Source organism: Myotis davidii, unplaced genomic scaffold (genome assembly GCF_000327345.1).
Source record: "Myotis davidii unplaced genomic scaffold, ASM32734v1 scaffold143, whole genome shotgun sequence".
Lineage (NCBI taxonomy): Eukaryota > Metazoa > Chordata > Mammalia > Chiroptera > Vespertilionidae > Myotis > Myotis davidii.
The window spans coordinates 3,165,929-3,191,316 of NW_006294876.1; the positions used below are offsets into that span (position 1 = coordinate 3,165,929).

At 42.2% G+C, this 25,388-nt stretch overlaps 1 protein-coding gene across 2 annotated transcripts in view; it reads right to left on the bottom strand.

The window, feature by feature from the left end:
- Positions 1 to 1,355: 1,355 nt before the first annotated feature.
- OTULIN (OTU deubiquitinase with linear linkage specificity) overlaps positions 1,356 to 25,388 on the bottom strand; it is a 38,208-nt gene continuing 14,175 nt past the window's right edge. Inside the window, exons 2-7 of one of the 2 annotated variants that reach the window (XM_015567645.1) lie at positions 24,608 to 24,684; positions 18,906 to 19,000; positions 15,163 to 15,306; positions 8,593 to 8,718; positions 5,544 to 5,813; positions 1,356 to 3,292 (exon numbers count right to left, since the gene is read on the bottom strand). In XM_015567645.1, the coding sequence (XP_015423131.1) occupies positions 3,098 to 3,292; positions 5,544 to 5,813; positions 8,593 to 8,718; positions 15,163 to 15,306; positions 18,906 to 19,000; positions 24,608 to 24,684 (907 nt within the window). In that variant the 3' untranslated portion in view covers positions 1,356 to 3,097. The remainder of the gene's footprint in view (positions 3,293 to 5,543; positions 5,814 to 8,592; positions 8,719 to 15,162; positions 15,307 to 18,905; positions 19,001 to 24,607; positions 24,685 to 25,388) is intronic. The other variant, XM_015567646.1, reaches the window with a different exon arrangement.

Below are 25,388 nucleotides of genomic sequence, written 5' to 3' on the forward strand. Positions count from 1 at the left end.
CGCATTTATTTTTATGTATGCCTACAAGTGAGATGCCCTGGAGGTATATACTAGTACTTTTGAAAATAACTTTCTGGCTTTCAAGGGGGAATACCTGCAAAGTGTTGCTTAAGAAAGAGAGAAAAGAAGATAATCTAACTTTATTTTAACATCAGAAAGGAGAACAGCCAGGAAGACTACTGGAGCCCTTCATCTATGCCGATGGTAAAGGCTCTACATCATTAAATGCAATGATGTCATTTTCATAAGCACTTCAGTCCAGGGAAGTCTTCAAAAACGAAACTACAAGGAAAACGGCATATTGGGGTGAGGGTGAGAGCAGGAGGACTAGCACAGCCTTCTTAAAAAAAAATACTAAAAAGAAAACAAGCACAAAAACCCCAAAGGCCGTTTCTCCATCCGAGGTGTTAGTGCACGTGGCCTGAGATTTCACCTGTTAGACTAATGAATGAACACAAAGGCAATGTCTGGTTTTTCTTACATTTTCAGATATGCCGTATTCGAAGGAAGAGGAATTGCAAGCAGTTCAGATCAAATTCCACCTACGTCTAGATCACAAGTGAAAAACCACACACTGGCCTCATGTTCTCCACTGCCGACATCACCGTTCCACATGTATGAGTGAGATGAACAGCTGTATATGCAGGTGAGGAGGGGAGCCAGAAAAAATTCTGAAGGAGCAAAGCTAATGCCATGGAACTTGCTACACAGAAATTCTTTTTTATTTAAATGTACCTTAAATGAGCTCAAAGGTGTAAGTCATGCCTGCTTAAGGTGGAGATTATCTTTCTGCCAAAATCAGCGGGTCCAAAATCCCTGAACTCTCGCAATAAACTCTGGGATTGAAAGTAAGCACAGTGCAGTTCCCACTAACTTTCCTTCTAGATACTTTATCATTGTAGAGGTCCTTCTAAATAACTGTCCTCTTGAATCCATTTTGGTCTCAATTTAATTTCTATTCTGCTCATGTTACTGACCAGCCCAAGACCAGGAATGAGAAATTGAATTAGGACTCTGAATAACTGAAGTTGCATGTTGCAACAAACAAATGTTATTTTTAAAGTTGGCCAATCATCTATATTTCCTGAAGCACTGTTTCATAGACAGCTTTGCTCCTCTTATGCTGTGATCCCGTTAAGCCTGGACGATGTCTGAGAGCAGAGTCTATCCAATAAGGCCTTAGGACAGAAAACCAGTTAAACTTACCGTTTTGAATTTTACCAGTGTAGGAGTAAAGACCACATTTAACACTATCATACATAGAAACAAGAAAAAAGTATAAAATGTAAACAAGTTGCTCAGAAGTCCGGTTCAAGTTCACCAAGATTAGATTATTTTCAAAATTCAAAGACAGATGATCATGAGTATCATTAAATTCAATGGTGGGTATGAACAAATGGTCAGAGGAACACAGACCCCTGCTGCCTTGTTCAACCTACACATTTGAAGTTACGCTTTTAAAAATATTCAAGATGAAATGTTATGTGTTTCCTGTTATGTTACAAATACTAAAATGAAGCATCAAAGCCAACAAGAAATCATTATTATTACTTGAACTTGGCTTCTAGGCACCTCCTATCCAGGCACCATTGCATTTCACAGTGAAAAACACAAGCCTCCCCAACCCACACACATTTAGAGTAGAATTAGCATCTACCAAAATGTGGTGACCATTACTGATGAGGTCATGGGGAAAATACTAACGTAACAGTCTGAATAGTTTTGTGTGGCCTCTGAGTTTTCTCAACTAAGAATCTGAAGTGAAAGCAAAACTTAGATTTTCCAAAAAGGTTCACCCCTCTGAAAAAACACAGATTAGAGAGCTTATAAACTATTAAACTGCACCAAATAAAGATTTAAGTTATTCTAAAATAAAGCTCAGTGCTTCAGGGAAACACCACCTCTACTAATGCTGAGCCAATTCAGGTGCTGCTGGTACAACCCTAAAGAGTGACGTGTCTGGTAACTGTGAGCACTGTCCACGCCTCACGTGGACAATTCAGGTCCTAATGCAGGCCACAGGCAGCTAGGCTGCCCCATAACCACCATTCATTCACCGTGCAGGCAATTGCTCAGGGCCCAGAACCCTGCCTCCCTCAGGGCTTCCCAAACCAAATCAGGGACAGATGCAACATAGCCATACTTTTGCACTGTTTTAGTACGCAGTTCTGCTTAAACTAACTCATGAAAAACCTTAGCTACTCTGCTGTTACTCATCCCCTGCCAGCAGATGAATTTGGCAATAGAAACATCCTAAAAAATAGTAGGAAAAGGGCACAGGAAGACCTGGATCCAGCTTATCCCACCCCTAAACTCAGATATCTGAGTGCCCTGCGGTCATTTGGCCTTGGTTTCCTCCTCTAAAAACACAAGTAGATCTGAACTCTGTTCTGACTATAATAGTGAACCTATGGGCCACAGAGTAATAAACAGCCCGACACTAGAGCACACCACTTGCACCAGACCTGGTGTGGCTGCGGCCTCAACACTGGTCATGTCGAAGAGCAAGGATTTACAGGTGCCATCATCTCCCTCCTGCAACTTCTCCAGCCTTTAAAAAACCAATTCTCAATCATCTATTAAATAATCTGTTTAAAGTAGCTTTAATTAGTATATAAATCCAAACCCCTGCTTGCCAAGACTATCAGAGGATGTCGAGACTGCCATTAGCAGGCTCCATCCCAGAATTATACCACGTAAGCAGACTGCATAGGAAGGGCACCACAGAGACCCATTACCACAAAAACAAAAAAATTACTATTAAAAATTCGAAAGCCAGTTTACTAATAGAGAAAGTTTGGTTTGAGATATAAAGAACATTCTTCTGATACTAAAGTATTTGTTTTATAACAAAGATGGAGTGTGCAGCTTCCAACAGATGTGTTGGAAGGCCCCACTAAAACACTGCATCATAAATGAGAAGAAAACTTGGTTAACTCATTATCAGAAGCTAGTCTTCAGAACATCCCAGGCCAGCTTGGCTCACAGGGTCCAAGAGTCCACGTAATTCATTCTAAGAGACCAGCAAGCCGAGGCCCGAGCTGAGGAGCAGCCCGCACACCTCTCCCTGCTGCCAGGCTGTCCGGGTGTATTTCTCTCACAAACTCGTCTCCTCACACACTCTGACGGGGATGTTGTAATGCCGATCGTCCTCAGCAATCAGGGTCACCACCGGCCAGTCCCTGGGTGGGTCTGTGGGGTAGACCGTGATGAACTCCTCAGTGCTGTACTTGGAGAGCCGGTACACCTGGATGGTGTGGCGCACAGCATAGGCCAGAAGGAACATTTCAATCTGCGGAGGAGAGCAAACAGGTAAGGGAAGGGCAGCCACCCTGAAAGATGCCGCTTACCTCCCGCTCCATCCCAGGTGTCCCAGGCCAAGCCAGCTAAGCCAAAATCCTTCTTCCTCCCCATGGACCAGCCCCAGTCCTCTCTCATATGGCTGTTGTAAACAAGCAAATGACCAAGAATGAATCATGTCTGATGAGGGACTTGTAACCAGAATTTATCACAACTCTTACAACTCAATAAAAAAACAAAGGACCAGTTTAAAAACTGAGCAAAGGGTCCGAACAAACAGTTCTCCAAAGAAGATACACAAATGGCCAATATGCACATGAAAAGTCATCAAGGGAATGGAATCAAAACCATGGTGAGATACTGCGTCACACCCTCTGGAATGGCTCCATCAAAAAGACAAAAGATGCAGGGGAATGACTGCTTACCAGGTATGTTTTTCTTTTCAGGCATGAAATGATTTGATACAGGTAGTGGTCACACAACACGTAAATGTACTAAAGGCCACTGAGCTGTACACTTTAAAATGGTTACTTGTATGTTGTGAGGTGTAGATGTGGGACTCAGAAACACCAATGATACAGCTGTTCCTCAACACTAAATAAAGAACTGCCATATGACCCAGCAATTCCACTCCCAGGTACATACCCAAGAGAACTGAAAAAAATATGTCCACACAAAAAAACTTGCACATGAATGTTCAGAGCAGGATTTTTCAAAATAGTTAAAAAAGGAATGACCCAAATATCCATCAACTGATGAGTAGATGAATAAAATGCGATATATCCATACCATGGAATAGTATTTGTCAATAAAAAGGAATGAAGAATTGACACATGATACAATATGCATGAACCTTAAAAACACTAAGCTGTGAAAGAAACCAGTCACAAAAGACCACATATTGTATGATTTATGATTCCATTTATATGAACTCTCTCCATAGTAGGCAAATCTAAGGTGACAGAAAGTAGATTACTGGCTGCCTAGGACTGGGGGGAATAAGAATGGGTCTGAGGTTTCTTTTAGGGGTGATAAAATGGTTTAAAATTAGACTGTGATGGCTGCAAACATACTAAAAAACCATTGAGCTGCATACTTTAAAAGGGCAAACTTTACGGTCGGTAAATTATCTCAATAAAACTGTTTTTTAAACATTGGACTCTCCATGACAGCAGACCTTGTGGAGATCCAAAAGGACTAACATGCAAAACACCTTCTACCAGGCTTTTCACTGCAATGTACTTGCTACTGTTCAGGAGACATTAGGTAACTTACGCTACAAGTACAGGTTATTTTAAATAATTATCTTCAATCCCGCCTGACCCAGCATGACCATCACCTTTGCTCTTTCAGACAGACCAGGAAAAGGCAAGCCAAAGAGCCAGCCATGGAAGAAGAAAGGAAGCGCTTTGGAAGACTAGCCTCAATGCAACTTTAGTGGTTGGCTATCCCACTAAAAGAAGACATAAGCTTTTTAGGGCAACGTAATGAACTCACCAAAGACAGAGTGCAAAGTAAGCCAACCGCTGCGTCCCGGGACAGTACTGTATTGGGTCTCTGTGTAAAATTCCAAACTAGTGTATGTGTAAAAGATCAAGAGCAGGCTGTGCTCTACTGGCTAAGGTGACCCCATTTCTATTTTTAAAGGATCATAGTAGCTAATACAGCTACAGCTGCCAAGATTAAACACCCTTCACATGACTCTTTTTTTTTAGACTACCAGCTCCAAAGATACTGATCCCATTACCACCTGCAGAAGCAAGCCCAGGCTGAGATAACCATGTTGGTCCTAAAATAGATTCACAATTCTGTAAGAGTCGGGTGAACTTGGTGACTTGCTAACCAATATAATATGGGTAAGTGTGATGGGGTGTGACTTCTAAGATTAGACCATAAAAGGCATTGTGGCTTCTTTCCACTCTCTCCTTGAATTACTTTCTGAGAGAAGCCAGTTGCCATGTTGTGAGGACACTCACACAGCCCCATCTGTATAAAGCCCCACATGGCAAGGAACTACCCCCTACCAGTGAGGAAATGAGGCCTCCCGCCAACAGCCAGGTGAGTGAGCCATGTTAGACATGGATCCTCCAACCCGAGTCAAGTCGTCAGATGATTGCAACCTGAGACCTCAAGCCCAAATCACCCACTAAGTTGCTCCTGAATTCCTGACACCCAACCACTACGAAATAATGTTTGATGGTTAATGCTGGTGCTTTGGGATAATACGCAAGGGTGTAACTTACCTGTTCGAGGCCACCAGTGTGTCCCACCTGATTTAGATGGTTCCTCAGTAGCTGTCCAGGGTCACTGGATGTGTCCCGAGCAAACAGAAGCACAGAGAAAAATGGTACGTCCTCTCCCTTCTCTTTATCATCATATAGTTCAATGGCTCTGTGTAACATTAGAAATTTTACAGCTTCATAAAGGCTATATTCTTCCTCTTCATTTGTGAACAGTTCATCACAAGCTTTCTGCCTTGCTTCAGCAGTTCTCAGTTCAGCCAAGCCTGCCCACTGCAATAAAAAAGTTACATAATAATTACATTTTTGCTCTAAAAGTCCCTGGTATACTTCCATACTTTGAGCACAAAATCATTTTCAAAAGTAGGCAACCGTGGGTCACAACATTCAAGTTTCCAGCTCAAACAATGGTACTACTCTTTAGGCCACACAAAATCCTTATTCAGTTTCTGCCCCATTAATTTGGAACAGAAGTACAACGCACTAAGGAGAAGCACTGGGACTGTGGAATGGCAATTTGGAACCCTAACTTCAGGCAATGAGACTCAATCAATCAAATATTTATGGGAGACCTAATGTGCATGTGAGTCCTGGGTGTGAAGCTGTGAAGAAGAGCTAAAATTACTCCTCTCTATAAGGGGGCTTACAGTTATCCAGAAACCTTCAAAAATGAAGATGGGCAAGGACGATTAGGGGATGTCCTAAATATTACTAAATTTAACCTTCTAACCTCTGAGAAGTATACGTGATTTTCAAATGAATAAATCCATTCAGGAAATTCTAATTGACTCCTGATTAAAAATAGAGCAGTGTCAGGTATTCAGCTAAAATAGGCACACTCTTTATGTGAACAAGAAAACCCCATAAATACATGTACTTTTTTTTTTTAAAGGTATAATGGGGGATAGAAATTCTTTTTTTAAAAAATATATTTTATTGATTTTTTACAGAGAGGAAAGGAGAGAGATAGAGAGTCAGAAACATCGATGAGAGAGAAACATCGATCAGCTGCCTCCTGCACATCACCCACTGGGGATGTGCCTGCAACCCAGGTACATGCCCTTGACCGGAATCGAACGTGGGACCTTTCAGTCCACAAGCCGATGCTCTATCCACTGAGCCAAACCGGTTTCGGCAAATACATGTACTTTTAAGTTAAAGTAAATTAGAATAAAAGATGCCAATATGAAACTAGTCCTTAGGAATCACCAGTAACTACCGCCCCCTGAAAAGCCAGTAAAATTTTAAATCCAAGAGTAAATTTTAATGGTAATGACTGCACCACAGGACTCTCTAACAAGTGGGCTGAAAGCTGGAACACCTCATTTTCCAGAAGTAGACAAGTCGCCAGTCAAGAGCATAGCTCTAGAATGTGGATGGAATGAAGGCCTCACCCAAGCAGCTGATGGCTTTTACAGGGCATTAACCAATTGCGGGGCCTTAGTTTTCTCAGCTGTAAATATGGGGTAACCATAGCAACACCACCTTGGTAGTTGCAAGAATTAAATACATACAACTTTTAGTGTACGGCCTGGCCCATAGAAAGTGCTGGGAATGTAGCTCAGATTATTAATAATTTTCACATTACTGTAAATTGGAATCACTTAAACATTCCCCAAAACGAGGATCCAGTCACTCTAGACCAGTGATGGCGAACCTATGACACGCATGTCAGAGGTGACACGCGAACTCATTTTTTTGGTTGATTTTTCTTTGTTAAATGGCATTTAAATATATAAAATAAATATCAAAAATATAAGTCTTTGTTTTACTATGGTTGCAAATATCAAAAAATTTCTTTATGTGACACGGCACCAGAGTTAAGTTAGGGTTTTTCAAAATGCTGACACGCCGAGCTCAAAAGGTTCGCCATCACTGCTCTAAACACACCTAAAAAAAGCAAAAATTGCAATTTCACAAGAACTTAAAAGAGATAAAAATGAAATCACAAGTGACTGAACTGAAGAGCCTTCTCACTCCCACAGGGCCAGAGTCCTGCCCTCAACCCTCCACTGACCCGGGGACGGCAGCACCGGTCTCCAACCCCCACAAATCCTGTGCTCTGCTTAACAGGCAAGAACAACAGAATCCCTCTGTCTTTCTTGTCCTCCCATTTCATCACTGGTGTTCCTGTGACAGTGTGTTTTGCAGTAAATACTTCTATGATGGCAAACCCAAACTAGGTTCCAGGAAGTCAGGTCCTCAGTCCATCCATCAACAAGGTATTTACCGAATGCCTATTATGTGTCAGGCTCAGGTCTAGGCACTGGGTGTAAAGAAATGACATCTTTCATGAAGCTGAAAGTCTAATGGGACATGAATTCATATCACTGATATTACGATAAGAAATTTGGACTGTCCCTCGCCAGTGTGGCTCAGCTGGTTGAGCGTCATCCTGTGCACCACTGAAAGGTCACCAGTTCGGTTCCCAGTCAGGGCACATGCCCAGGTTGTGGACTTGATCCCTGGTTGGGTGCATGTAGAAGGCAGCCACACCATGTTTCTCTCATATTGATGTTTCTCTGTCTTTTTCTTCCTTTCCCTTCCTCTCTCTCAATTCAATAAAAACATTAAAAAAAGAAAAATATGGACTAAATGTATCACTGAAACTTGTCAGTATGACTTAGCACAAAGACTATATTTGTTACGGTTTCCTTTTAAGATAAACAATTCATTAAACATATCATCTCCTCCAAAAATATCTGATGTTGATATTTCTCAATTTTACCAAAGATCTCACAGGAAGGGTTTGTGTTCATCCAAAATTATTTTGCCTAAAAACCAGCCAAAAACATCTGGTAATCCACTAAGTGAGAACTAAGAAGTGGTCTGCTGAGGGGGATAAATGGTGATGGAAGGAGACTTGACTTGAGTGGTGAACACATAATACAATATATAGATGATGTATTATAGAATTGTATACCTGAATCCTATATAATTTTATTAACCAATGTCACCCCAATAAATTCAAGAGGAAAAAAATGGTCTGCTGGGGCAATTAGGAGCAGGAGCTTTTGCACTTCACAGAAAAAGAAAATTACATGTTCCAAACCTTCTTTCTTAGTAAAGTGAGGGACTCCTTAATTTTATCAACCAGGTCCTCGCTCTTCCCCTCAAATTTCAATCCAAGTTTCCACTGCTTGATCCAGCTGTATTTGCTTATGAGTTTTTCTGGTAACTAGAGTATGAAGAAACAGAGAGACAAAGAACATTAACCCTCCAAAAAGTCCATCACATGAACCAAGCTGTAAGAAACCACAAAGCCCTTTGTCCTTCTCTTTCTCCCATTTCGTTATCACCAGAGTTCCTACCTTCATTTCCAGAATTAATCCCTGCAAACCTGTCATGTGGGTTTAGGCTGGATCACCTAAACCTGGAAGTCAGGAACTCAGAAAGTACTGCCCTAAGGAGGACTGCTAGAGTGAAATGAAGGTTTGGGTTGAGATACAGGAGCTCATTATAGCCTGCACAACCACCCCAGCCAGGAACCCTGCACAGCACTTTGTGAGTATACATGAAGGAGCCTCTTCACAAAAGCCTCCAGCAGCTGCTGGGCCTTTGGCAGCCTCCCTAGTGCTCCATACTGCCTGACTCTGGAAGGGGCTCCAGGACTTGTGAGATGGTCCAGAAAAGTAAAAAAACCTGCTCCCTTCCTGATTGGGAACACAAAACCTAATTTTGATATTAACACATATACTCAAAGTTTTAATATTCAATGAAGCAATCTTGTATCTAATTCCACTGCTTAGTATAGTAAGATAAAAAACAGCACTGAGAATCAGAGGTAAAGGTTAAAGGAGCTGTGATGGCCTAGCTCAGTGGTCGGCAAACTGCGGCTCTTTCACAAAATACCACGTGCAGGCGAGCATGTACAGTGTGATTGAAACTTCGTGGCAACACTGAAGGGGCCAAAGAGCCGCATGTGGCTCGTGAGCTGCGGTTTGCGGACCATGGGCCTAGCTCATTAAAGAAGTGACAGCTGAACTCATACTTTGCCTGCTTCTCTTTTGTTATTTCCCCCCAATCATCAGTGGAATCTGGAGTCTGAAAAGCAAGATGGGACACAACTTGATGGATGACAGCATGGGAACTCACTCTCCCAACAGTCTCTGGTGTGCCAGGAGAAAAATCCGTATTATTAGGTTGGGCACAGGCATGTCGTGTCACTGCTATAAAATTTAGAGAGGGAAAAAAAAGTTCACCTCCATGTCCAAAGATCATTAAAGAATAATTATTTCCTACAACATCCTATGTGGACCCTGAGCTTATTTAACAGTTACAAATAGGTTTTTTAAAAATATATATTTTTATTGATTTCAGAGAAGAAGGGAGAGGGAGAGAGAGATAGAATCATCAATGATGAGAAAGAATCATTGATTGGCTGCCTTCTGCATGCCCCCTACTGGGGATCAAGCCCACAACCCGGGCATGTGCCCTTGACAGGAATTGAACTCGGGACCCTTTAGTCCAAAGTCCGACACTCTATCCACTGAGCCAAACCGGCTAGGGCATAGTTTTAAATGAAACCATATGTTCAGTTCTTCCGGAATCAAGACCCTGCCTACCCTTTCAGAATGGTAATTCCAGTTTTATCTTCTCAGTCTATACCAATCATGTAAAACAAAGGTGGTTTCATCGCTACAAAAAACTAAACCACCACTGGGATATAAATTCCTCTTGCAGTTCCCACAGTGATGCTCATCCACACTCACTCATAAGAGGGGATGGGCTTATCATAATGACAAATGACCACCCACCCAACTTCATGCCCACACGGTCCTGCATTTTGGCAGCCATGTGGGCAGCTCTGCTGCAAACCCTCAATTAGATTCTGTTTCATCCAGAACCTAAAATGCCCTCAAGTGGCAACAAGCTGAAATCACAACTGGGCACAGAGAAGTGCAAGTGAGCAGCAAATCTTGGCTACACAGATGTGAGCTGGGAACCGAGAAAAGCCCATAAGCCCTCTGAGCATCACGGGACACTGTGCAGGTGTCTAAAAAGCAGGCACAACACTCAACTGAAATACCCGGAGACCCCAAAGACCTAACTACGCAGACAGAAACCAAATAAAAGTCCGTCTCCTCGGTCCTTCCATGTATTGCTCATTGTTGCTAGAGCAATCCTCCAACACAGGGTGCATAGTTCTGGGAGACAGTGGAGCAAGTCCAAAAAATAAGGTGTGAAAAAGAAAATACAAAGAAAAAAAATAATTGAGTTGGAATTATTTATTCAGAAGAAAAAAGTGAATATAATTTTAAGTGCTTTCAGGGCTCATAATACATAGAACACATAATAAGCCATTCTTTTCTCCTGCACTTTAAGAGACTGGACTTCTGTTATAAATTTGAGCAAGAAACAAGACTTAAGAAATAACGCTGGGAAATATTTAAGAATAAAATGGTAATCAGCTTAAGAATAATTCAATTCGTGACTAAATTATAAAAACACCCTGTTTTCTCTAACAAGTCTATAATTCTTGAAACCAACACCATGATTAAAGGGGTAGCAAATAAAAATGTGTCATCCCTAAAACTAACTCATAAAATAAGTTTCGATATACCGTAGACTCTAACCCACTCTAAGCAAACCCTGCCACAGGTCCCACCCACTCAGAGACATTCTAAAGCTTAGAAAACTTGGAAAGCAAAGGACTACCCTGAGGGACACCACCTCTCAGGGACCCAGGCCCTGTTCCAAGTTTAAGAACAGCCACACCAAGCACCTCCAAGGTTGTCAGGTAATCTGACTGCAGTCAAATAACAAAACTGGGATCCGACAGATGCAGAAACAACACATAGGGAGCCCAGGCAAGGACAGGAGGTGAGGGACAGCTGAACTGTCCAAGGGGCAGTGAGGACAAAGCTCAACCTTTCAGGCGGGGAAGGACAGAGGCCAGAGGAGCTGAGCACAGGCAGAAAGGCAAGTCCAGGCGCTCTCCACTGAGATCAGACTAAGGGGAGGGACTCTCAGCCCAGCTCTCCCGCAGCCCTTCCATGTCCTGTTCTAGGAGAGAGGAAAGAGGGCAAAATGCAACAGGGAACACCTTCAATACAACTAGTGAAAGGGCACGTGTTCCTTGGTAACAAAAGACGGCTTCCCTGGGTTCACACAGTCTTGATGGAATGTACACTAAGGCCAAGGGATGTTTAGCACAGCACAGCCGTGGGCTGAGGCTGGTTCTGGGTTTACACAAAAACTTAGGTGTCCCAGGACCTGTCTGACCCCAAAAGCTGAAGAAGTGGGTTACTTAAGCCAGTGCAGTTCAGGAGACTCTGATAACGCTGTCTGACCCCAAAAGCTGAAAGGTGGGTTACTTAAGTCAGTGCAGTGCAGGAGACCCTAATAACGCTGACACCAGATTCCCTCTAACCTGCCTGCCGGGGCAGCCTTTCTGTGTCCCCACAAGTGGCCAGGACTTTTTTTTTTTTGCGGGTAAAGAATTATGAATTTATTAGGTCATCTGGAAACCCATATGGGCTGAGCCCCCAAATGGTGCCAGCACCCTAGGACGGTGAGTCAGAGATTTCATTTTATTTTATTTATTTATTTTTTAAAATCAAGTCCTTTGGTTGATCTCTTACCCCCCTACCTCCCGCCCCCCAACCCTCCCCGGCCTTTTAAAAGGTCAATGGACACACAATAACCAAAGGTGTTGTGCCATGAACTGGCCAGGCCATAGGACTGTCACTGGACACAGGGTAGTGGTCAAAAGAGGCCCTTTGTATTTCAGAAAGACCAAGGATCAGGATAAACTGAGAGAGATCCATTGTCAGAGACTTATTGTGGGCATGGTCCAAGTAATTAATATACCAAGCCGACCCAATTTTAACACAAATAATTTATACCAAGTTCTAACAGCAAGCAGAGTGTTACTTAATGTGACACAATACAAGTTATTCTGCTCTGTCAGGAAGATGGGGAGGAAATGGTCACACTCACTTTCATACCAAAACCTCTGTAAGATTTTGTTTTGTAGCCAGAGAATTATTTAAGTTTCACTTGATCTGCTTGTCTTAAGCATCTGTGTTAACAAATAAATATTAAGATGTTTACTTATTACAGAGTTACACAAGTAGTGCCTAGAGATGGAGAGACCCCATTTCTGGAGCAAGGTGATCCAGGTACCCCAACATCCTAGGGTGCACTGCCAGCCGCAGAAGGCCTCACCACCCTTCCGTCTATGCACTTAGTTCCACCGCAACATCTTCTGGTCACGCTGCACCACCCACTCCCTCACTCAACCTGGCCCTTGTCGGTGAGAACAGGAGTGCAATAGCATCCTCAGAGAGCACGAGGGGCAACTGGGAGGTGCTTAGAAAATAGCTTGGTCAAGTGCAACAACCAAGTCTGGTACCCCTTCCTGCTCTGGCACCTCAAATATGAATCATGTGGTGCATCTGTCACCTGCTCAAGCGATCAGCAAAACTGACCCTGTAAAAAAAGTGCTCAAACCAAGGAAAGTTGCTGGGGGTTGGGAAGCCAGAAGGAGAACAAGACTTCTAGTTAGAGGACAACAAGAAAAGAATAGTCATTTCTTTAGCTGGCATTAACAGAACGAATGTTTAATAAACTTAAATAGTAAAGTCACAGGCAGCCATGAGGCGCTTCTTCTGTGGCACGGGCCTCTAGGCATTCAATATAGGTTACATGACAAAAATAATGCCAATAATACCACTGTGACCAACTAATCAGATTATGCTCCAAGAGAGAAACTGTATTTGTTGGCTGATATTCACAGAAAAGGGAAGAAATTGGGAAGAGCACTTGAGAATTTAAAAACTATTTCCACATGACTCAAATGCAATCAGGAAAACCATCTTAAAGCCCCATTGCTCATTCACGCAACATATTCTAATAGTGATCAGAAAGCAAGCACAATCCACCTTGACTGCTTTTACTACCTATAGGCATCCTGTCAATAAAGTAAAAGGGACACTATGCTTTACTTTCATGGGGCATATTCTATATGTTTAATTATACAGCACACTACTGTACCAGAGTTTCTTGGGAAATATAAAAATTCAAATTCATTATGTCAATTAAATCCATACATTTAAACAGCCCCTAAAAGAAAAAGGCTCAGCCTAAAACAAGGAGGATTTTATGTCACAATCTATTAAATTATGACAATCAAACACTGAAGTTAAAGCAAAAAAGAGTGAAATCACTCACATTTGCTTCCCTAAGTGTCTTATAGCCAGCCACAGGCATGCTTTTGCCAAATAATCAGCAATTCTGAAATTTTTCACTACCTATAAATGTCATGATTTGCAAAGGACAAAATAGCCTTGTGGATCAACTGCTTTTGTTTCTATATTTTTAAAAAAATCAATAAGCTAGTACCGAGTAACCTGCTTAAGATAACATATCTTTGCTTAGAAAAAAAAATAGCTTTCACAGTTTACACAGGTGTGTTGATATATATCGGTTTATAAAACGGATAATCACAGGATGGACAGGTAGTACCCTCCACCCAATGGTCCTGGTTTTGCCCACTGAGGGCATGTGATCGTTCATTCACCTAACAGACCTCTAATTAGCTCAGCTGGCAGCTAAAAATCCTCTTTCTTTTAGGCCCCTTCAACTTCAAGTACCCCAGCTCCTTCACTGTTCCCAAAACGAGATGAATCGTCGTGGTCACACTCCCATCTGCTCTGAGGAACGGCACAGAGCTGCACTGGCTCCTTGAGATGGGAGCTGACCAGCGCAGTCCAAGATGGGCTGTCGCTGTCGGAAGCGCACCTTTAAAGCAGGGCTCCCCTACCACCGCCGGCCATCACGTCACTCGGGCTTATGTGGGGCTTGCAATCAATTAAGATCCTCATGTCCTTTTCCCCCTCATAAGTTGCAGCAAAGTGGATGTCCCACAGCTAGCACTTTGGGTTTTGTCTTTGCTTTTTAAAAAAATATAAGCAACAAGACTTCCAATTTTCTTCTAATTATGCCCTATTGTCAGTTTTGCTCAATCATTCCCACCCACCAAACTCTTTTGGGGTATTCTATTACCCAACCTATGATGGGACCTCATCTGATGTGTGTGGACACACGACACAACGAGACATGATTTCCTGGGTGTCACTACCACATCTCAGGTTTAAACCGCTGGCAAAGGCCTCGCATGGGACACAGCCTGACCTTCACCTCCCCAGGAAGCCCCTCCCAGGGTAACATCAATCACCCGCTTCTAGTGCTGCTGCTCAACCACCTACGAAGCCAATCCTCCTAACACTGCACAGAGGGTGCTAGTTTCTTGAACTGGAGCTGAAATTACAGGAATGTGCACCCTAAAACCCCAGCAGGCTCTCAGAAAGACCAATATACACTCCATTTAATTCAGCACCAGCACGGAAGCCAAACTGCTCCTTTACAAACTCTTAACGCCTGCTCACTAATTCAGCTCAACTGTTCAAATAAACTTTATCATTTTTCTCTTCTGGGAAATACTATTTTTGTTCGCTTTTACTGTGCAAAATCATCCCAACCACACAAAAACCAATGAACCCACATGCTGACGTCATATTGCACACAGGGCTAGCACAGAGCACGGGCAGAAAAGGGAAGTCTTTCTCACAGAAATGATTGGAAACATTACGGACGCAAACCTGCAGCAGCAGCGTACCAGCGTGAGCTCCGGGTCCTGCAGCCAGGAGGGCAGCCCCGCAGGCTGGCTCATGGCCTGGAACAGTGTGGCCCTCAGCGCACAGTAGTTATCTCCGCGGACTCGCCTTATGGAGGTGAATTTCTGAGATACCTCTTCGTAGCCCTGGGTGAAAGCATCAAAGAATTCAAAATGGTTGTTACTAACTTCAGGGAGAGTTTTATTCCTATGGAAAAATGTGCCCCTGAAAGACTGTAAACAAGACTGGTTGAGTCCTTCATGTAAAACATTCTAATTCCTTATTAATCAAAAGATATTAACAAATGTTAGTACTGTACAAAATATCAGCATGTTAACAGATGCAATACACTATAACATATAAATAATACACCAAGTATTATTAAAACACTAACCACTCCCAAAGCTGGAGTTATATATGTCCCTTCCTAAGCAATTGTTGTATTGATAACCGAATGTATGGATAATTGTAATTATGTATTGACTAGAGCAGCGGTTCTCAACCTGTGGATCGAGACCCCTTTGGGGGTTGAACGACCTTTTCATAGGGGTCGCCTAAGACCATCGGAAAACACATATATAATGTGTGTGTGGGGGGGCGGGGGGGAGTCTCTTGGCCCGGCCTACACCCTCTCACAATTCAGGACCCCTCGAGCGGGTTTTGGCCCGATCCCACAATCTGGAAGTGAAAGGAGGAAATGAAAATGTTCAGTGACATGCTCTCAAAAACAGCATTCAAATGGAACATTTTGAAGCATACTCTAAAAAGGACACCATAAAATCCTAGTGACCGGTCCACAGGCCTTTGATGATCTGATCTCCCTGGCTGGGCACTGCTCAGGCATTGTATCAACCTCAGTGCTCCCTCAACTCGCTCACTTCCAATCTGTCCGTCCTTTCACTTGGTCTGCTCTTCCTCGACAGTCTCTGGAGACCGCTTCCTATCCTGCACTCACTCAAAGAAAGGAGTCTCGCTCTCACCACACAGACAGCCATCCTGTGTCCAAGTGCTGCACCCTCATCATGAGCTGTTTTCAAGGTCCAAGTCACAGAACAGTGTTCTTAGTGGGTATGAAAGTTCTTTAAAACAAAATGTTGAGAGTCCCATTTTTATGTAGTGGTCCAATCACTGTGACAGATAAGGGTCCATCAACCAGACTCACATCCACTAATGTGCATCTCTTCCCTATGGTGGGCCCTCAATTACCTTGAATATTCACAATGGCTTGTTCAACAGCAACTGCACCTCTCCAAATACATACATTACTCGTGCTATTTCAGAGGTGAGTCAAACTTTTAAAATTAAATTTGGATTTATACACATCTCCAAAAGAATACCCAAACAGACAAACAAGGACTAAAGAAAGAACAAAGACCCAAGCTGCTCTTAGGCCTGAGGTGCTCTAATTACTGTCACGAGTCCTGATATGATGACATTTTTCTAACTAAGGTGCCTTTGATTAAATTTTGGTCCCTGAATAACCCAACTACAGGGTCAAATCTTTTTCTTGGAATAAAATGACAGAGAAATGATTTCAGCATGAGTTCCAAAATATGGAATATTTGGATAACTTAGGGGTCATCTTCAATTATGGACTTTCAGGTGCCAGTTGTTAGAAAAATCATTTAAAGAGAATGAGATCATATAATTGCAAGTCAATGAAGGTATTTCTGGGGAAGATGAAAAAATATGGGCATACCTAGGAGATATTACAGGTTCAATTCCAGACTACCACAATAAAGTGAATATCTCAATAAAGCAAGTCACCTAAGTTTTTTTGTTTCCCAATGCATATACAAGTTATGTTTACACTCCACTGTAGTCTATTAAGTGTGCAATAATATTATGCCTAAAAAAGCAATGTATATACCTTAATTAAAAAAAACACAACTGGTAGTTATAAAATAGTCATAGGGATATAAAGTACAGCATAGGGAATATAGTCAATAATTTTGTAATAACTATGTATGTGCCAGTTGGATACTAGATATATCAGGGGAACACTTGTAAAGCATACGATTGTGAAACAACTATGCTGTACACCTGACACCAATACAAAATAATACTGAATGTAAACTGAAACTGAAAAAATAAAATAAAATAAAAAAACATCCCACTTTATTGCTAAATAATGCTAACAATCACCTGAGCCTGCTAGAAAAATGGCATCAATACACCTGCTCAACATAGGGTTGCAACAAACCTTCAATTTGTAAAAAAGGGCAACAAAGCAAAGCGCAATAAAATGAGCTATGCCTGTGTAGTTTAGATACTGGTCTACTGGTTATCTAGTCTGATACCAGGTGAAGGTTGTTAGAAAAATCTATGAGTGGCTGATATGCACATTCAGCAGATAGCCTCACAAATCTAGATGTTCTTCACCGCTGGCAGGAACTGAGAGTCCCTGGTATTTCCTGATTGAGTTCTCTCACAAGGGACTGAGCCTACAGTCCACACCTGCAGGGGGCAGAGCTGACATTTGCTCTCAAGCTTGAAAAGTGACAGCTACACTCTGAGTTAAGATCAGCTCATTTCCGGACAGGCCTGGGCAGCTGAGGTACCTGCTGAAAGATATGCAATACTGTCTACAAAAACAAGCTCTGAGAAAAAGACCAAATGTATTCAAATATTTAAACATTTTAAATCCTAAATAGTTATAAATAAAAAAATAAAATGCAGCAGGAAGGCTGGGGAAAGTTGGGGGGCAGGAGGGAGGGGTATAAGAGATCAACCGAAGGACTTGTATGCATGCATATATGCATAACCAATGGACATGGGACCCTGGGGGGTGGGGGAGGCCAGGGGATAGTCAAGGGCGGGGGAGAAAAAAAAAGACACATATGTAATACCCTTTGTAATACTTTAAGCAATAAAAAAATATATATATACTAGGAAAATGTCTACCAAGTATAATAGATCAATATCTATAGTATACAACTGCATTCAAATTAATCATGTAAATAAACCCAAGAGCAAATGAGCAAGAGATATGACCCAGATGTTACAAGAAGTGGTTGAAGAGTTAGACTGAAACTCATTTTTGCAGCTCACAATGGTCAAATGGTAGCAATTTTGCATGGTTCACACTAGTAAGGAATGTTGGATTCAGGACACGTTCAAGGGAAAGTAATGGTGTCTGTTCAGCTGGCTGTGCAGTAGGAGTGAGTCAGGGGATCTGACCTGAGCAACGAGCCAGCCCAGTCACAACAGGACCATGCATGGGACTCCCTGATGTCCCACAGCCTTGGAGACTACCTTAGGGTCACCAATCTGTGCAATGGTGTTGGGAGGGGACAACTCCTGGGACGCCCTAAATGAGGGGAGGAGTTCCAGATCCCTGTGCATAAGGAGTGCAGGAGGGCCCAGCCCCTAAGACTCGAGGGCATGAAACCAAACCCAGGTGGGGACAGTAGGGGATAGGACATCTTTTACCTCACCAGGCCAGAAGGGCATTCCCAAATGACTCCAAGAGGACAAGCAATGGCTGGCCCAACTCTAAACAACAGAGTCATTTCTGTGTTTTTCAAGGAAATCATGTTACTAAAAAACTGATGCTTCTATTTTAATACTGGGACTCGGAAAAAAGTCCCTTATTTTTGGCGTCTGTTCCTTATCTCTAAAATCAATTTACATAGTGCAATAGCAGTTGTCATAATTAATGTCTAACAATATAAAAGAACACACTAAATAATTACTATGACAGACTATTTGAAAGACTTGAAATATGTGCATGTAGGTATCATACCTTTTTCATGCATGTAGCTTTTTGCGTATTTCCTCTCCATTCCTTTTTGCAGTAGTCCATGATATCCATTTCAGGAGCTACACTTAATTTAGGTTCTGTTAAAGAGTCAAACAGAGCAGAGAGGGGGAAATAATGAAAAAAAAAAAAAAGCATAATCAGAACAACATACTACTTTATGCAGGAACTACTTCCTCTCATTTAATTCCAAAAAAATCTGGGATCTCACCATTGCCTACCACCTGATCCAGACCACTATCCCCTCGCTCCTAGATAATGACAGAGGTCTCCCAATAGGTCTTCTTTATCACACACCCCACTAGCAATTCTCCAAATGGCAGCCAGAATGATGCACTTTAGCGATATCCATCACTCCTGGGTGCTGAGAGCTCCTGGGGTCTCCCATCTCAGTTGGAGTGGAATTGATGTCCTTACTACCTACAAGGGCCCCTGTCCTGGCCTAACTGCCTTTCTGGACTCAGCTCTCCCACTCCCCTCACTGACAACTCCTGCTCCACCTGCAGCCGCCCCTGTATTCCTCCAACACACTGGCTCTTCCCCAGGCACCTGCTCCCACATTCCATTCAGGCCTCTGCTCACCTCTGAGACTCCATATCATAATGTCGCACACCTTCACTTATAGTCTTCTTACACTGTTGTTTTTCTTCTTGGCAATGATCAACACCCAACATATTTCTTTTTCTGTATCCCCCCCACCCCGCCCCACTCCACACCCACACACAAATACAGTAAAACACAGCTCCTTGAGGGCAGGGGCTTATTTTATTTCCTGGCTATGTCCCCAGAACCTGCAGCTACTCACACACAGGAGTCTGCAAATACTGTCCCAATCAATTAAACATGGAACAGTCTGAGCTATGAGAAAATACATCTGATTACTTGTAATAAGTTTTTCTCATCCATTATACAAAGAGATAACACTTCAGTAATAAAACATGTATTCGTTTTAGTTAATTTATATCCTGCCCTGATCCCCAAAGGCTACAATAATTGATAATAAGTCAGAAACTAAAAGGGCTCTCGATATTAGTTGAACCACAGACCTCATTTTACTCTAATAAAACAAAGTTAAAAATACAATTTATGTTCAAATGATATAGTAAGAAAATGGCTTTAGTTTTCCTTATTGTTTGGGGTTTGATTTTGTGGTCTACACATACACACTCACATGCGTATATCTATGTGTATGTTTTAGGAAAAAGGGAAGTACATTCTCAGGCATATCTTGACTTCCTTTTTAAATTATTGAAGAAGTAAATGTTAGCAAAGAAACTAGGATATAAACACAGAAGAACCTTACAATGTATCCACTCCAGAGGAAGTTGACATAAAATAAAAATACTATATTCAGCTCAATTCAACAAATATTTACTGAGTGTCTAATACACATCAAGCATTGAGCTAGGAATATGAAGGTTTATGACCCAGATTTTGTCCTGAATGAGTTTAAAGACTACTGAAGAAGAGAAGACAACAGGCATTCACAAGTAAGGCTGTGATGGATGCTGAGATGACTAAGGAGCACAAAAAAGGAGCCTCTAAGCCATCGGTTCTCAACCTGTGGGTCGCGACCCTTTTGGTGGTCGAATGACCCTTTCACTGGGGTCACCTAAGACCATCCTGCATATCAGATATTTACATTACGATTCATAACAGTAGCAACATTACAGTTATGGGGTAGCAATGAAAATAATTTTATGGCCAAAACCACTTTGGCTCAGTGGATAGAGCGTCGGCTTGCGGACTGAAAGGTCCGGGGTTCGATTCCGGTCAAGGGCATGTACCTGGGTTGCGGGCACATCCCCAGTAGGAGATGTGCAGGAGGCAGCTGATTGATGTTTCTCTCTCATCAATGTTTCTAACTCTCTATCTCTCTCCCTTCCTCTCTGTAAAAAATCAATAAAATATATCAAAAAAAAAGAAGAAAATAATTTTATGGTTGGGTCACAACATGAGGAACTGTATTTAAAGGGCCAGAAGGTTGAGAACCACTGAATCTAAGCCCTTCCTACAGTTCAGGTAAATCAATTTTTTTAATGTAAAACATTAAGAACTGTCTATTTTTTAAATCTCATGGTGAATCCACTTATACAGAAAATAAGCCTTGTATGAAAAGGGGAATAGCACATAGAGAGACAACATAAATACATGTAGCTGTGGCATAAGTCAGGATTGGCTTAAAGGTGAAACAGGCCCCTACTCATTATACAGAGACCACAAATACCAATGCTGCACAGCCAATCTTCAAATAAAGACCTATCACTTGAAATTCAAGAAACATTTTTTGAGTATCTATTTAGTAGAGGAAAGGGTTGCCTTGTATCTGCCTTTCCACTCACCTCCCCACAAACCACGAGGAACTGCTAATGTCTAGAGTCAAGGACATTTACTGGGCCGTGTTCTCCCACCAGGCAGAGCACGCTTCCGGCTCAGGAGAGACCTCCAGGAAAGAAAGTCCAGCCTTCCTCCTCTCCTCGCTTGCAGTCCTCATTCCTGCACATGCCAAAATGACACCTGCCTCCTGGGCAGGGCACGGCAGGCAGACCTACCCCTCAGGCCTGACGGGAAGAAGCAGGGCGCCTCACCTGGCCAAGAAGCCAGGCCCAGGCCACAATCCTGTGCTGAGTCAGATGTGCACATGAGGCAGTGAGGGTGAGGACATGGGGTACCTGCACAGCTGCTAGATCAACACGGTACTTTAATTCCCATCCTGCTGCTGTTTTTTGAGAGGCAGGCTCTACAGCCATGAATGCCAACCTCTAGGCCAGGGGCTGGAGGTGCAGGACAGGCAGTGCCTGACCTCAAGCAGCTTAGAGTGTACAACAGCTCCTTTCTTTCATTGCAAACCACATAGACTCTGACTATGAGGAAGAACATTTCTAATGGGAAAAGGGGGGAGAGGGCTAAAAACAGAAGGTAACTAGGAGATGAAACAAACAAAAGGTCAGGTTCTTAACAACCATGTGGTGACAAAGTCAAAGGTCAGACCCTTGGGAGATGGGAAGTTACAGATGAACCCCTCCAGAAGGCTGAGACTCAACAACAAGCTATCAAAAAAGACCCGGCAAATTTGGGGGGGAAAGGGCAAGAATCACACATCTTTTCTATAATGAACCAGACAGTAAATAACATGGGCTTTCGGGGCCATAAAGTTCTGTCACAAATACTCCACTTTACCATGCATGAGAGCCACCATTGACAATATGTAACTGAGAAGTTCTAATGACATTTTTTCTACAAAACCAGGTGGCACATCAAGTTTGGCTAGGGAGCCATAGTATGCTGATCCCTGGAGAAGGTGCAAGAAACCTTTTCACAAACAAAGAGAGAACATAAGAAAACCTTGTTGACCTGAGCTCTGACTTGAGGATTCATAACCACAGGCCAGCTCTCATACAGGGACAGGGTGTAAACTCAGATTAGCCACGAGACCTTAGAAAGACAAGTCTAGAAATTCATATAAAGTGGCCCAAGGGAGGTGACACCCTGGCTGCCTGGCAGAAAGAAGGCCAAATTTTCTCACACTCAAGCCAAGTTGCATGAACTCTACACAGATACACAAGAGCTGAGCTTATAATTCAAACCTTAAAGAAAGAAGAAATAAGCAAAATAGCAAATGGCATAATTATATCTATCAGGATTTTTAAAAAATGAAATTATCAGACCCAGAAGAGTATGTTTAAAATGCTTTCAAAAAATAAAGAAATTAAAAACATGAGCAAAGAACAATAAACTATCAAAAACAACCAGGCAAATGGGGGTGGGGAGCAAGAAACAGAACTTTTCCAAAAAAGAAAATAGATCTGAATAAACCAACTAGAGTGCAACAGAGGCTACAAGATTAAAAACATATATGAAAGCATGTGTAATTGGGAGCCTCGGATGACTGAATGGGGGCAAGCAAATATCTAATTAAGAGTTCCGGAAGGAATACAGAGAACTGGAAAAGGCAATATTCCTAAAGATAATAGCTGAGAATTCTCCCTAATTGATGGAAATTAGGCACCCAGGAATGCAAACAGAAAAAAATATCAAGCAACACATTAAAAAAAAAATCCACACTTCAGACTTATCAAGGAGAAACACCTAAGACAAAGAGAAGGAAAAGGCAGATTATCTACCAAGGATTAGTCTGACCGCAGTGTTTTAACTAACAACAGACCAGAAAACAACGCAATAAAATCTTCTTCAAAAAGATTATAGGCAACAACTATTCATCTGGAGTTACTCAAGAAAAAAAGTGAAATAAAATTTTCAAACATACAGAGCTTCCCACCAACAGACCCTTACAGAGGCTCTTCCAAAGGCTGTTATTTCAGGAGAGCAATGAATAAACCCAGAAGGCTGAGATGCAAGAAAGAATACAAAGGGGTCCATTTTAATCTCAGACTAAGGCTGGAAGTGGCAAGGCCCACTGAAAAGCTAAACTATCTGCATTAGGGCTGTACTGGCAGGCAAAAAAGAGCCTTGAGAATGAAGGAGAAAGTGAGGTCTCTGCAAATGTAAAGACGCTCAACACAGGAGCTGCCCCCTAGTGGTCAGTGCACTCCCACAGGGGGAGCACCGCTCAGCCAGAAGCCGGGCTCATAGGGAGTGGGCCTAAGCTGTCAGATGGACATCTCTCGAGGGCTCCTGAACTGCGAGAGGGTGCAGGTCGGGCTGAGGAATTTCATGCACTGGGCCTCTCATATGACGAATAAGAACTCTGCATCAGAAGTGAATTCTGTGCAACTACAGCAGTAGAAAGCAAGTGTCCTCAGCAATTTCATGGAGGACCAGAACAGTGTGGCCAAGAATACATCTGACTAGGTCTCTACAAAGAACATCTCCTATGGCCACCAGTGAGGAGCTCCACCAATTCCTAGTTGAGGAAGACTTGAAAACCGTCAACAAAACCCCACTTTGTATCATTTCTTCCTAATTACACATATGGTAATACTTTTGTTAACCATAAAATAAACAGAAGCTAGTTCTCAAAACAAACCACTAGAACACACACATTACACTGGGAATAAGAGAGAAAATGCCACTTGTGCCTCATCTATGACAAATCCCCAATTGGAGTATTCCCCCTCAGCTCCTGCACAAGTAAGGAGGTACTTCACATACAGCCCTTCTGGCTGTGCCCACAGTGGAGGAGGCCAGGATGTAATGCCTCGCCCTAGCAGCAATGATGGGTAAAAGGGCCCTGGTTGGGGTGAGAGGAGTAGGCATGACTGAGCAGAAACATGGACACAAAATCATGAAACGAGAGAATTAGTGCTACCAATCCCATGATCATTCTTTCTTACAAGTCAGTGAATCCACATGGCTATCTGATGCAAAGACACAGTTCTCTATTAGTCTTCCCATGTGAAATGAAAACTGCATTGCAAATCCAAACTCCCCCTCCAAGAATGTAAGGAAATCAAGAACTAAGAGAGGGTGGTGTCAAGAGATTCAACAAATCCTGACGGGTGCAAAAATGGCATGAAAAGAATACTTTCAATAAAATGTTAAAACCTCGGGAAACAATACTCACCAGACTTTAGTGAAATGAATAATTGCATGCAGCTAAGACCATATGCATATCTCCTAGGAAGTACATCTTAATATTTTATGAACATGGATATACGGATTTAACAGCATTTTCTACTATAAACAGTAGAACAATAAAACAATAAATAAAACAATCCCAAACATACCTGATAACCCTCTTTCATGTATAAGTAACTCTTTCTCCTTTTCTATTTCATCCGCAGCACGATACATGTCCTCCTCGCTGAAATCACACCAAATGAGACATTTCAAAGTTGTTGCACTGACAGTTTCCCTCTTATCACAAATGCAGGTTGCTTAAAAAATTGATAAGACATGTAAAGTTTAATTTTTTTCATATTAATGACAATCTGATAAAATATGGGTCTTTCATCTTAGATACTCGTGTTTCTATCATTTCATTTCAGAGTTTCTTACTTCAAATGAGACATTTTACATCACTCCATTTGCCACCTAGCTCTGAGGCCATTTTAATTACAAGTCTATTAATGCCTCATCTACACATGTAAGCATCTTAGCATGTGTCTTATCAATGAAGCACTGTCACAGTCTATCAAGTTTCAAGAATAAATATAGTGCTATTAAAAGTGTTCATATAGGCCCTAACCGGTTTGGCTCAATGGATAGAGCGTCGGCCTGCAGACTGAAAGGTCCCAGGTTCGATTCCGGTCAAGGACATGTACCTTGGTTGCGGGCACATCCCCAGTGAGGGGTGTGCAGGAGGCAGCTGATGGATGTTTCTCTCTCTCATCAATGTTTCTAACTCTCTCTCCCTCCCCCTTCCTCTCTGTAAAAAATCAATAATATATATATATTTTTAAAAAGTGTTCATATAGGTATGCAGGCCGACGGCCCACCTTAATGTCACAGGCAAACTTTACAATAGTTACTCTAATAACAATAGACGAGCATCAATTATTACAAGTC